The sequence below is a fragment of the Amphiura filiformis genome, chromosome 9 (genome assembly GCF_039555335.1).
Source record: "Amphiura filiformis chromosome 9, Afil_fr2py, whole genome shotgun sequence".
NCBI lineage: Eukaryota > Metazoa > Echinodermata > Ophiuroidea > Amphilepidida > Amphiuridae > Amphiura > Amphiura filiformis.
This window is the reverse complement of record NC_092636.1, coordinates 52,569,176-52,583,950: the sequence shown is the minus strand read 5'-3', so window position 1 is coordinate 52,583,950 and position 14,775 is coordinate 52,569,176. Positions and strand designations below refer to the sequence as shown.

At 34.7% G+C, this 14,775-nt stretch overlaps 1 protein-coding gene across 1 annotated transcript in view; it reads right to left on the bottom strand.

Moving 5' to 3' along the window:
• LOC140160144 (uncharacterized) overlaps positions 1-14,775 on the bottom strand; it is an 86,099-nt gene that overhangs the window by 26,781 nt on the left and 44,543 nt on the right. Inside the window, exon 28 of the mRNA XM_072183422.1 lies at positions 11,774-11,971. Coding sequence (XP_072039523.1) covers positions 11,774-11,971 — 198 coding nt within the window. The remainder of the gene's footprint in view (positions 1-11,773; positions 11,972-14,775) is intronic.

Genomic DNA, 14,775 nt, shown 5'->3' with positions numbered 1-14,775 from the left:
CTTATATAAACATTAGGCTATCAAATAGGCCTACTGAAAACACCAAAGGTCTAGCATACCTGGTTCTAAAGCTATGAAGTTTTGTGATGTCTATTTTTTTATGTATTTTGTTTTTTTACTCCATATTTTTACCTTTATCTCAGTTTCAAAATTGCCGCCTTTGGACCCCATGGACCAGATCGTGTCACATATGCATTTTTGCTTTTACTATATCCTCTACCACATGATAGATGAAAGAACCGTCCATTATTCTGATTATTGGATGTCAGTCCAACTGCAATCAAAAGACCTGCCAATTATCTGTCACATGGTATTGGAATAGTAAAAACAAAATTTTACATTGTTTATTTTCATTCTTAGTCAGACAATATTATTTTTAACGAAATACCAGTAATTCATTTGGCAAAAATTAAGTTACTGTCATGAAAACTGTCCTTACTGAAATTAATTGTTTACCATTTTGCGCATACTCTTATTTTGTTCATGTATTTATGTGAATTGAAGAGAAGACTTAAAGCTGCTTTAAAGCAATGCACTGCCGTCGATGCAGGAAAGTAAGAATAGGCCTTTAAAATTATTATCAAAATCACTATTATCTGATAAGTGTACTTTAGTCAAGGTTAAGTGAGCAGCCTGAGTGATTAACCAATAGTCAAGGTTAAGTGTGCAGCATGAAATGTTTGTGTGAATGAATCAAAAAGTTTGTGAATGCAGTTGATTCGTGAAATTTTCATGCATGCAAATATTTTTTTCATCCCATAGACCTTTCAGGGATGGGGTATGAATGTTTGGACAGTGTTTATTGTGGGACATTAGAGCACATCAGACATATCAAATTGCATTCTGAATACGAAGAATGTCCTTCTGATATCAAATGATTTTGATTTTTTGAAATTCGCAATGTAATACACATTTTATGGCAAATGATTAAAAATTGATATTTTTGATATTTAACAGTACTCGAAGTAAACTTCATAAATCTGATGATTTATACTTAAAGTATATGTAGGTGGGATGAAAAGCCAATGATCAATTGAAAATTTTGACCTTTCGTATTGAAGATGTGGATTTTTGTTCCCAAAACACAAAAAAAATTTAGGTCTTTTTTTAGGTCAAAATTTTCAATTGATCATCGGCTTTTCCTCCCAGCTACATACACTCTAAGAATTAAATATATCATTAGATTTATACAATTTACTTCAAGGACTGTTATATATCAAAAATGTGAAAAATATCAAATGTTAATAATTTGTCATAAAATTTGTATTATATCGTGATTTTCAAAAAATGAAAATTATTTGATATCAGAAAGACATTCTTCATATTCAGAATGCAATTCGACATGTCTGATGTGCTCTCATGTCCCACAAAAAATACAGTCAAAATGCTCAAAACGCTCATTCCAAATCCCTTAAGGAAATGTACCAATTTGTGAAAATTTCATGTGGCAGAAATGATTTCTCTCCAAAATGCAAAATTTGGAAAAATATCATATCATGCTTTACAGTACACAGAGCTGCAAATTGACTGTCCATGTAATTTTCCAATAGAGCATTAAAGTTTGGCCCAGTTGTCTGACTTTTACAATGAGGCATTCTCAGCCAGGTAAAAGGAATTTTTATAACCATTTAACACATGGCCTATAACCATAGACAACTCCATAAGCCATTTGTACACAATGAAAGGAAGTGAAGTGCATATCCAGAGCGAACAATACTGCAATATGGAATGTTAACATATCACTCATACATAAATTCTAAACTGTTCATTGCTTGATTGCCATTTATCATTTTTACCATCAGCCTCTCCATGTTTTTACCATCACAGTGTTAGATGTGTGCGCCAGGCCATGCGATGACTCTTTAATAGTTAAGGGCTGGACCCCAAAATGTGAAGTGTATCGTGGCAAAACATGGTGCTATATCAATGAAAAAATTTCCTACCTAATTAGTATTTTTTAAGTAACAGAATTTACGTAAGAGTGATATAAAACAAATATTAGCTGTCATAAATTCACTCGGTGAATTATGTACTTTAAATGCAACAATCCATCTTTCACCTTGTGAATATGACAATCCAGCATTGCAAAACGATATGGAGAAAACCCAGCATTATTATATTACAATAGATACAATAGAGTCCCTGATCATCACTGATTTCTGCCTTTGGCGAATAATAGCCTATTATTAGAATGTTTGAATCTCGCAGGCGTATAGGCATAGGTCTATACAACAGGAAATGAGAAGAAAATTGAAATTTAGCAAAACAAATGTTCTAGCCCCTGACACACGGCCATAACACGTTCCGAGAATTCTATAAATATACTCAGGTCAAGGAGTTTATGTAGATCGATGTTTAGAGCACGCAACTGTTATCAAATATTCAAAAAGTTAAAAAATCGAAAAATAAAAATAAAACTGATTATTTAATACTGAAAACAAAATACTCTTTAATTTCATATTCAAAATTTTCAAAAGTACTCAAATTGCTTTTTCAAAATCTGGAAAAAATGCAGGCCTAATAATTTATGTAATAATTGCTTAATCGCCCCGATCCGAATAGGAAAAAAGTTGACAGTATTCTCCAATTAAATATACAAACCCCCCCCCCAAAAAAGGAACATTTTTTGTATGAATTTGACCAGTTCTATATGATTCAATAACACAAGTTGGGAAAATGTAAAAAAGAAGAAGAAGAAAAAACAAATCATTTGAGAAGGCTTGGGTGGGGTTCGAACCTGGGATATACGCATTATATGAAAAAAATACGTTAATGCGCGCTAACCGATTGCGCCAAGCAGCCAAAGATAACTAATTGAGGTAAAACAACAAACTTAATGAAAAAGAAGTCGAACGTTTATAAAACTAATTGATATCTCTCATCTGTGTTTTATTTGCATGATTAACAACAGAAATCAAACTTTATCCATATTTAAGCAAACAAAATACAAAACAAGGCAATTCAAAATCCCACTTTTTTAAGGGGGGTGCGGAAACACATGCCGCCTTGATGCGTTCAGAAATACATTTGTTATTGAAACAATGCGCCAAGTTTATGCACGATATATCATGTCCGACTGCCTTAGAATATTTCAACTTTTATATATTTTCCTAAAATGATGTAATACAAATATTTGTGTGGAAATACACGAATATTATGCTCATATTTAAGCTTTTAAGAACTATAATGATGTTGCACTTCCGGTCCGTTGGAAGTGATTTGCCTCCATGTGATTTGAAACGACATCAGAGGGTGTCTGACTTGATTTAAATTAATTTGTCTGGTGTGATTTTCTATTTTTTAAAGCAAGTTTCTTGGGGGGGGGTGAATAACTTTAACTCAAGAGACAATTTTGTTAGTGTCTATTTTCTGTGATTCTTCAAAATTTATTAATCATCACAGCAACATACGGAGGGAATTTAACTTCAATAGGCCTATATCAACAAGGGAACAAAGGCCTATATCAAAATAATGACTATTGGACCCCTATCTACATGTGGGTCACTCATTAGAGATAAATAACACTTGGCTTTTTCCAAAATGATTTTCTAATGAGCGTGAAAGATTCCTGATGCATGGGGCTGCATAACTTTTTCTCTATTACAAAGCTAGCATCAAACCCCATCAAATGTGACCGTCCACCACAAACTGCTCATAAAGTCGGCAAATTGTATTCTGAGTTACGATGCAAGTTGGTGCGACATGTTTCTCATTTTGCTTGTGTCAGTCAAACACCTTTTAAACATTAATCCTGAGGTATCAAACTCAAGCTAAGGAAATGCTAAACACAACATTACTATAAATTTCAATGTTCTTAATCAGTTATGGTCAGATTTATGACCATTCAAACCTAAGTATGGACTTTAGTAGCATCTGTGTTGTTAGTAGACTTCATAACTAATTACTTAAGGAATTTGATAGCAATGTTTGCACAGTATTTTTGTGGGATCTGAGAGAATATCAGGCATACCAAATTGCATTCTGAATACGAGGAATGTCCTTCTGATATCAAATAATTTAGATTTTTTTTTTTTTTTAATTTGTGATATAATAAAATTTTACGGCAAATTATTAAAAATTGATAATTTTTATATTTTTGATATTTCACAGTCCTCAAGGTAAATTTTTTAAATCTAACACACACTTAAAGTACATATCATTAGACTTATCAAGTTTACTCCAAGGACTGTTACATGTCAAAAATATAAATTTTTAAGAATTTGTCATAAAATTTGTATTATATCACAAATTTCAAAAATTCAAAATTATTTGATTTCAGGACATTCCTTGTATTCAAAATGCAAATTTGAAGTGTCTGATGTGCTCTCATGTCCCACAAAAAATACTGTGCAAACATTGCTATCCAATCTCTTAAACCTATGATCTCAATACAAAATTAAGACATACCTTGAAAGATGTGCGAAGGAGTCAATTTACATCAGAGTCAACAAACCATCACTCAACCATGACAGGGGCCAACATAAGTTGCCAAGAATATACGATACAAATTTTGGGGTAAAGTGTCCAAAAGGATACTTGGGATGCCTGTTACCTTAAATTTGAAGTTATGTCTTATTTTGTGGGAAGATCATTAATAATTAAGTGTGGGCTCTGTGTTTGTGCAATGGGCTATTCCAGGAATTTTCCACACATCCCCCAAAGATGACAAAGTTAAATTTAAAACAAAATGTGGGATTTCCCATGATTGATTTTGCAAAATTATATGTGATATCCAGAGCCACCCATAACATAACAATGGGATTTCCCAGCCAAATATTTACAGTGTACATTTGGGAATTGGGATTTACATGCATTTACACCAAAAAGTGATCGGAATTCCCAATTTTTTACATTCCGATGAGCATCTGGACGGGAAATGGGATGTTTTTTCGACATTTCATGATAGGAATTCCCAAACAATATTGAGGGGGAAAGCTGTGGGAAATCCCAATGTCATCTTTGGGGATGTGTGGAAAATTTCTGGAATCGCCCAATGTTTAGAGTCAACACTGCAGTTCAAATCCCCATGCTTTCACTCATATTACTCACAGTGTTACTGTGTAGTAAAAATAGCAGCAATTTAAAGATTTAAACAAAATATTAAAGGGTTAAACTGAAACTCTTTAGAATAATAACTATGTTGACAATATAAATATGTAAACCAACAATTAAATATGTGATGAATATATCAGACATACACTGTTATTGTATGGATTTAAATGCATAAGATAATTTCCAGAAGGCAACTCTAATATATAACCACTGTGTATTTCTTTAGTAATTCTTGTAATGCTTATTACACCCTAGTAAATATTTTGATGACACACTCATCATTGTCGGCCACATACAACTCCATACCATCTTTTGACAGTGCAATACCTGCAGGGTTAATGACCTCTGTAGTAATACATCCCAGGTAATCACCCTCAGATGTGTATCTGTATACACCTGTAGGATCACCCTGCCAAGTGTTTAACACAAATATCTCACCTTGTCTACAGCACACATCACCAGGTCTCCATACTTTGACCTCTGCTGGAGGCTGGATGACTCTGATATTGGCACCAGAGTAATCCATGAGAACCACAGATGTACCTTGTTTTAATGTAGGGTCACAGTAGGAGGTGACTATCTCATCATTGGACGTGATTGCAAGACAGAATGGTGTGGATTCTGTGGCAAACTTTGATATGAGTGAGCCATCAGCATGATGGATGGATATGGTGTTTTCTATCTGCCCTACTATGATTCTACCCTTTGAATCTATAGCTACTGAATTGACCTTTGATGGCTTATTGTTTATATCTTTTACAGGGGTAGTGAAGAGCTGATTTCCCTGCATGTCATTACACTGAATAGAGGTTTTACCTCGTGGCTTGAATACACACCTATTGTCAAGTGAAATGGCTACATCTACTGCACCATTGGAATCATGCACAGTGCTCTTTACTTGACCTTGTTTGGTATATACTTTGATTCCTTTTTTCCCAGCAACACACTACAACATTGCCATTCTCATCAGTTACAATACCTTGAAGATTGTTTAATCCCTCTGTAACAAATGTTCTAATCAAATTCCACCTTTTGCTTGCACCCATACTCTGCAAAATTTGACCAATGGGTGGAACCTCCATTTTGGCAGGCTCAAACCTAAGGCAACTGAGCTTCATATCACTAGCTACTGGCTGTGACTGATTGAGAACGGCAAGTGTTGTAGACAAAGTTGGGTATTTATGTGTGATCAGGTATTCTGATGTGGAGCTCTGTACCTTGGATACCTGATCACATGCGGACTCTATCTGATCTAACTCTTGCTTAAGTGCCTTCAATTTACCATCAATAACTCTTTCTTTTTCCATTTCTAGACTGTTTAATTTGTCCTTTTTTTCTTTGAAAGCCTGCTTTACTTTCTGAATATAATCTGTCTCTAATCTGTCAAGCTCACCCCTTGCAAGTTTCTTAGATTGTTTCAAGTTCTTTTGTAATGCCTTGGTTTTATCTATAGCATCTTGGAATTTGACTTTGGTTTCATTGTATTTCTTTGCTTTATCTTGAAGTAGTGACCTTTGCTTCTCAACTGCTTCCTTCAAACTGATGCGATGATGCTCATGAGAACATGTCTTCAGCCCCACGCAGTCTGTACAGACCCCTCTCTCTTCTGTCTCACAGTAGTACCTTACCTGCTCACCATGTACCTTACAGAATCTACCTTCATCAGTCACTTCTCCAGACTGGTACTCTTCAATGGTGACGACTTTGTGGTCTTTGATGAGGGCATCATGATTTCTCAGGCATAGGTGACAAAAGGACTTTTTACAATCAATGCAGTGCTTATCGGCTTTCTTTTCACACAGATGGCAGTTGACAGTTTTTCCCTGGGAATAAAGATGTGAAAACAAGAGCTGAATTAGTCTTTGATTATTTGCTTGGTTATATATTTGCAATAATGATTTATTGAAAAGCAAAAAAAAAAAAAAGAGGAAATTTTGATTGACAATAGGCACCAATTCAGCTATATACTTGTAGGGAGCACGGTGGCCGTGCGGAACAGGCTACGACTCATAATCGGAAGGCTGCGGGTTTGAGACCCGGTGACGCCATCGTGTTTTGCCCTTGAGTAAGGCACTTTATCTCGATTACTCCTCTCCACCCAGGTGTGAAATGGGGAGCTGTTATGAATACTGTCCATTGAGCGCCGCCCAAAGGTACGTATGAGCAAGCCTTGGGCATTGCATGGCAGCTGACATATTCTAACGACGGCGGAATAAATGTAAAGCGCTTTGGTACATGTTCACATGTGAAAGGCGCTGAATAAATACCAACATCTATTTTATACTTCATTTCACCTTCAGTGCTTTTATGCGGTTGTGACACAAGCTTGTCCACAAACCACCTTGTATATGTGCTTATACTATGCAGGATTAGATTAACATGTGCGATTAAATATTGTGATCTACAAAATAGGCACCTAAATCACTATACCAAGCTCAACTTGAAAGAAAGTATAGGCCCTACAGCCTTTACTAAATCACTTTAAGCTTATGCAGGGTTTTGGTCAGAATTTTGGTTAAAATGTATGCCCGGGAATGTATGTGGATAGTCCTCAAAGATAGTTGTCCTCAAAATTTTTTTCAACTAAAAAATATTGTAGTTGGTATGTAGTAGCTTAGATTTGCGTGTTTGATACACAAAATTTTAATTATCCTTGACCTGTCTTGATTTGTTTTATAGAGTCTCCAAAATTGAGGGTTTTTTTTTAATCAAAACACTTGTTCGTGCTCTTTTTTCCCAAAAAAAAATTGCCCCTAAAAATTACATTGGGGATAATTGCTTTCTCCATGTTTGCATTATGCTACAAACTGATCAAAGAAATAGTGATGCCATTTATCAGAACCAAATACAGTACCTATTAAATTTTAGAAGGCCATTTTTATGGAACATTGTTTGCTCTAAAATGGCTGGAGGGGAATAACCATTTATTTTCAGTCATGGATCATACTGATAAATTTCGTAAGGGAGGGGGAGGGATTAAAAACTTACTGAATCCCTTGCGTTTTCGTATCGGAACAATAGACTTACAGAAACTGAAAAGATAAAAAGACCCTTAATATTTTTTAATAGGTAGCATGTGGGCTTACATGTTTGCCATTTTTTGCCTGACCAGGAGCCAGAATAAGTAATGTCATATCTTTAATTGTACTTTGCCAATAAGCATATGATCTAAACAATGACACTACAAATAATGGGCTTTTAAAAGAATTCAGAAATTGCCTCTATTTCAAAATAATACTGTTATATTTAATAACAGATGACATAAAACTGACAAAATTGCTATGTAACATTATGACTTTTGCCACATGAGGAACCAGAGTTTCAACTCAATTAGGATTTACACAGGCATCAATCAAATACAGTGTCAGATGCCTGTGCCTGTAATATTTTGAAAGAATTAGTCATCAAAAATTATTATAAATTGTGCCTGCTTAATTTAGTCGAGTAAGCTCAATCGATAAGGTGTTCGACTATGGTGCGAGAGATTGCAGGTTCGAACCCTGGTGGTGGCTTATTACGCTAATGTGGAAAACATGAGTTTGTTTGAAATTCCCCTGAACAAGGAACTTGCTGCTAATTGTCTCGTTGTAACCCATACAAAACTTGGGGAGCTGATCCTGGTTATGAAGGTCAATTGTGGAATGTCTAGGGTGTGCGCTCTTGAAGCTTTAATGCCTCCGAGTTGTTGTTAAATGATTTATGGAATGATATGCGGGTGTAGTGGTCAGCGACAACCTGTAAAGTGTGCTGAGGCATGTGGATCAATGTCTAGGCATTGTGCCTATGTGTAGCACACTATAAATCACTGCACTTTTTTTTTTTTTTAATGAAAGCATTGATCATTCCAATTACTGAATACAACTAATATGGTGTTTTAATTTACATTCTATTACCCCCACGACCCATTATTCAAAATCGCGCACCGTGATTTGTTGAAACGTATCACGTGAGAGCCCATTATTCTGCAATAATGGGTCCAGCGCCGTAACACATTCTACGCACAGCATCATTACGCAAGTTACGCGTGCAATATTTCAGCGATACGCACTTTCACTTACACGTACACGCTCCACCTTGAAGTAAACAACTTTAAATATTTGAGCCAAAAAATTATATTTTCTCTTTAAATCGCAATATAATATTTTCTGGTAATAGAATAGAAATCGACGGTCAAGCATTTTATTATATCCTGAGTGCAATAGTGACAAAAGGGTGTCAAATCTTACACGATAACGCATAAAAGTCAAATCACCATTATTATAAAGTCATAAAATCTAACTGGAAAATATTTAATAGAATATAAATAACACGGTTTCTTTGATTATAAATAACACGGTTTCTTTGATAGGAAGATCCACCACTTATGAGGTTACGATTTAACAGTCAAATTATTACGGGGTTTTGCACTCACAAGGACCTTTCTCCGTTCACCGAAAACAGCCACTCTAAAACACACTATACTTAACACTTCATTAAGAAATACTAAAGGAAGTCACATATCCTCGGCAGTAAAAACGTTTAAATGATGGGTTCGGCTGCGCCTCGCCCATTATTTACGTTTTTACTGCCTCGGACACATTATTTGGGTGTAAAGGATAATGCTGCACCCTTTATTTCTTAAATAGACTGATGTTATAAATACCTTCTTTTCCAAGTCAACAGTCTCCATCAAGTTCTTAATCAAAAAGTGAGCAGGAAATCCTCGTATTCCTTCCTTGGGTTTTGGGAAAGACTGCTGGCAGGTTGGGCAGACCACTTTGGATTTGTCTGGGCTGGATTTAAACCACTGATCCAAGCACTTGAAGCAAAAACTGTGAAGGCAAGGCAGGCCTATCGGATCTCTCAACTCGCCAAAACATATACAGCATGAAAAATTCTCCTCAATTTTCTGAATGAGAGCAGTAGCCATGTTGAGTTATAGTTTGATGGTAGAAAAAGGGCGTATTCTTTGTTACATTGCTATTGGCAGTGTGGCGGTATCATGTGATAACAGTATCTAGGGTAGACAGGGTGTGTTATAAGTTTGCTAAAATGTTTACTGTAAAATCAATATTCATGTACTATCATATCTTGAGTTTTAGTTTGATGGTAGAAAAGGGGCGTATATCTTTGTAACATTGAGACCAGTAGCCATGTTGGGTTATAGTACGATGATAGAAAAGGGGCGTATTCTTTGTTACATTGCTGTCGGCAGTGTAGCGGTATCATCTGATAAGGATATGACAGGGTGTGTAATAAGTTCACTAAAATGTTTACTATTAAATAAATATTCATGTACCATCATGTGGAAAAAATGTTAATCATTTGGCTGAATTGTAAAGTGGCACATGGTGAAGAATTAGTTAAGTGATAATACTGTACATATTCACCATGAACCGAGAACATCAGTATCCCCCTTGATTTTACACTAAAAACCGAGGACACAGAAATTTGAAAATTAATCTTCACACAATGGACTTTTTAAATTGTATGGTCTTATATGCATATTTAAGTCTGTCTCCCTCTATTTGAGCAGGGTCTAAAAACCAAGGATGTCCTCAGTTTTAAACAACAAGGACATCCTCTGTTTTTGTATGTTACTTAGGTTTTATTCATGAGTGTGTCCACAGTTTACGGTGAAAATCATACCCATGTGCACACATCTCATGCACAGTGCATACCGGCACACCACAAACAGACCAAAAAAATTATCACTATTGATAACACAGAATTTTTTATTTTATTTTCAAAGATAAATATTTATCATTATGAAAGGCAAATAATATGTGAGCAAAGGTTGTCATTTGTGCTAGCAAACAATGATATGAATAATATGATGACGGTCATGATAACACCTTTGTTGATGACTCACCTGGGAATAATTTAAATGAACAAATATTATGAAGTTGAATATTATGATGAAGCATTAGCATAAAAATTTAATTTGAATATACCAATTTTTCAAGTGTAACAAAGCTGGACCATGGAATGTCTGGACATAATGACCTTCAGCTACTGCTTATATATTTCCCCATTCCAAGTACCATTACCATAGTTATTCATGTTGGAAGGGTTAGTGCAAGGTCCCATCTGCAATTGCTGCCATGTGTCATATTTTTAGATTGTGTATATTATGGAATGCAGAAATTGTCAAATATCTATAGGGCAGCTATTATAGATATGAATGAATGAATAAATGAATCATCAATCAATCAATCAATCAATCAATCAATCAATCAATTAACCAATCAATCAATCAAGTAACCAATGATGAAAGAATAAATAAGTAAATGAAATTTAGAATAAAAATAGTTTGTTGCCAGAAAGCATTTAAATGTCAGGTTATATAAAGGATAAATAAATACTCAACACTTATAATGCGCCTTTACCAGAGGAAGCGGAAAAAACATTTTCATAATTCAAAAACAAATTTTGAAAACTTACTGTAAAATAATGTTATTTAAGTGCTGACAAAATATTTGGCAGCAAAAGTTTGCAACAATGTTTTTCAATAACATTTTGACAGCTTTTTAAAAATGTTTGTTGCAGTGAATTTTCACACAAAACATTTTCATGACCTTTATAAAACCCAACATTCAATGTTATAAAAACATTTTTACCAAAACCAACCCAAAATATTAAAACGTTTTAAAAACATTTATTATTTTTTCAATAGCTGGCTACTTTTAATGTAAAAAGTGCAACAAAAAACAACACTTTAACAGTGATAGCTAACACTTACCAGTAACCTCCATTTCTTGCAAATTAGTTTGGATATCAAATGTTTTATTTGCCGTGATGATATGGTCACCAGTCTTATACACCCCATCAGCTGCCATATGGGTAATATCAACTCCATCAACCAAACCATCTGTCGTTATATCATCTCCAAATGTTAACCCATTTTGGAAGGTCTTTGTACCAGTCAAAACCTGATTACCTGTGAAAGAGGTTCAATATAAAAGATTAGTATATAAATACATAACACAGCATCATAGATTTATACTATGCATTTACATCAATTCATTTCACTGAGGCCCAAGACGCACCTTATCACTTGGCATTATCCAGAGGTGCAGCTCTATACATGTACAGATGCAGTATTACGCCTACGCAGCTAAACATATCTCGGGTCTAAAAATGTACTGGGGTGATAAGTGTCATACCCGAAGGATGAACATGTTGGATTACAATTAAAAACAGTGGTACTGTTCACACAAATAAGAATTATGAACACAAGACAACAGTAATTTAAATCTTTAAATGATTATTTCATTTAAAATGTTCTTAGATTAGTATATCTTCTGTTGTTCTTTTATATTAACACAATTGCATTTACATTATAACATTTTAAACTACATACATACAACTTCTTTCAATAATCTGACTTAATTGATTAGATCCAATCATAAAATCAAACAATTTAAACAAAGTATTATTGTTCAAATAATCAAAAGTTAAAGTGGGTAAGAGGCGATTATTCCTTCTACTTACTCTCAACTCACAAGCAACCATATAATAGGTAAGGTGTAAGGAATCAATCAGCTCTTTTTACCCTAATTGTATTTTACAACAACTGATAAATGCTTAACTGAAAACAAATTGATTTTCTTCAGATAATTCAATAATTGCAACTTATCTGAATGGGTAACATTGACTGATTCACAAAGCAATTTATTTTTTTTTTAAATGATAGCCGAAAATATCAAATAATACAATGACCTATTTTTGAAGTAATTCACTCAAAATTAAAATTTAGTTGAAGTATTGTGATCAATACATCAAATCTTCAATCAATGTTGTGTAATTCAAAATCAAATATTTAATATCCACACATATAACAATTTAAAATAAATTAAAGGTATTTGACAATGATTAACCAAATACAAATGTTTCGTTTTGATGAGTAACTTTTTCGTGTATTTCACTCTTAAATATATAACATACACGAATAACAATAATTCACATAAAAAAAAAAAATTAATATCTTTGACAATGATGTACAAAATTCAACTGCTTCGTTTGATGAGTACCTGAGTTGAGTTGAATATTGGAGTTCTCAGTTCATTTCAGTTCAAGTCCATTATTTAGTAATAAAATTTAATACCGACATTTTTATACGTCATATTTAGTTGGAACCATTGATGTTAGCCGTCCTGGAATTGGTTGATGGTGTGCTGACCCCGAATCTCTACAGATTAGTTTTTCTTAGCTAGGGTGGCCAAACCGTCACTTTAAATGGTACAGCTGATTAATTCACAGGGATTTGGTTGGTAGCAGTAGCGATTTGGTTCATGGTTGGATGTATCGGTCGAGAATTCATCCGTCAGTTTTGGTGACTTCCAATTCAGTTGCAGATCGCATTTCAAACTCACACACCTGTGTGACTCCAACAGCTCTATCTTCACAACTCCATAGTGTGATGATAATAATTATGCCAACTTATATGGCAACTCTGCCTGGGTACAATAAAACAATTGCAAAGCCTATCTTTGGCTTGGATAGGTCTTATACTGGTATAAAACAAGAACAATCAATTTTGTTCTCACAAAATATACTGGTGATGCGATCAATTTTGCAACACACACACACACACACAATATTTTGTGTGTTCACTTGACCAAGTCTTGTCTGGAAGTGAGGACTCCCTCTTCACAATGTATGCTTGCCTACAATTAGTTTAACCTTATGCATATTTGATAGTGTTCTATTGTATTATAATAATACTATTATTACACTTGACATAAAATAACAATAGATGAACAGAATAAGACTGATCCATTTTAATAAACAGGTAAATCACAGGCCTATCAACTGGCAACTCTCAGCTGGTTGACCAAATCATGCACTAAGCTAAAGTTTTCCAAAATCACAAAAAAAAAATGAAAGTTTAATTTTGGTATCTGTACTGACAATAAGAAATAAATATAAGGTGCTTTCTCATACTTACTTTTGACTTGGGAGATGAAGCTATCAATCAGAACACTCACCTTTAATGTATTTATTAATATCTTCTTATTTCACATGACCTATCTAATTTTAAGGACAGGCTTTATTATGTGACAAGTATCGTCTGCCTTCGCGACTGCCTGCTTACCGTGATTACTTTTGATAGCAGAAGTAAATGAACCTGCAACAATCTATGGCAATTTGCCCATGGATGACACCAAAATGACCTTGACATTTTGTCTCCCTACTGTAGTCACTCCCACCAACTTTCATGAACCTGCAACAATCTATGGCAATTTATACCCGGATTACCCCAAAATGATCTTTACATTTCTTGTTTCTCTACGGTATTCCTTCAACTCAACCTTCATGAACTTACAACAATCTACGGCGATTTGACCCCGGGGACCCAAAAATGACCTTAACATTTTTTGCCTTGCTACGACGCTCCTTCCCACCAAATTTCATGAACCAGCAACAATCTATGTCGATTTGACCCCAAATGACCCCAAAGACCTTTGTTACGGTGGTCTTTCCCACCAAATTTCACGAACCTGCAACAATCTACAGCAATTTGACCCTGGATGACACCAAAATTACCTCAACCTTTTTTGTCTTGCTAACGTGGTCGTACCCAACAACTTTCATGAACCGGCAACAATCTATAGTGATTTGACCCCTTGATGACCACAAAATAATCTTGACATTTTTCATTCCCACCAAATTTCATGAACCTGTAACAATCTATGGCAATTTGACCCCGATGACCCCTGCCAATTATGATCAGCAGGGCAT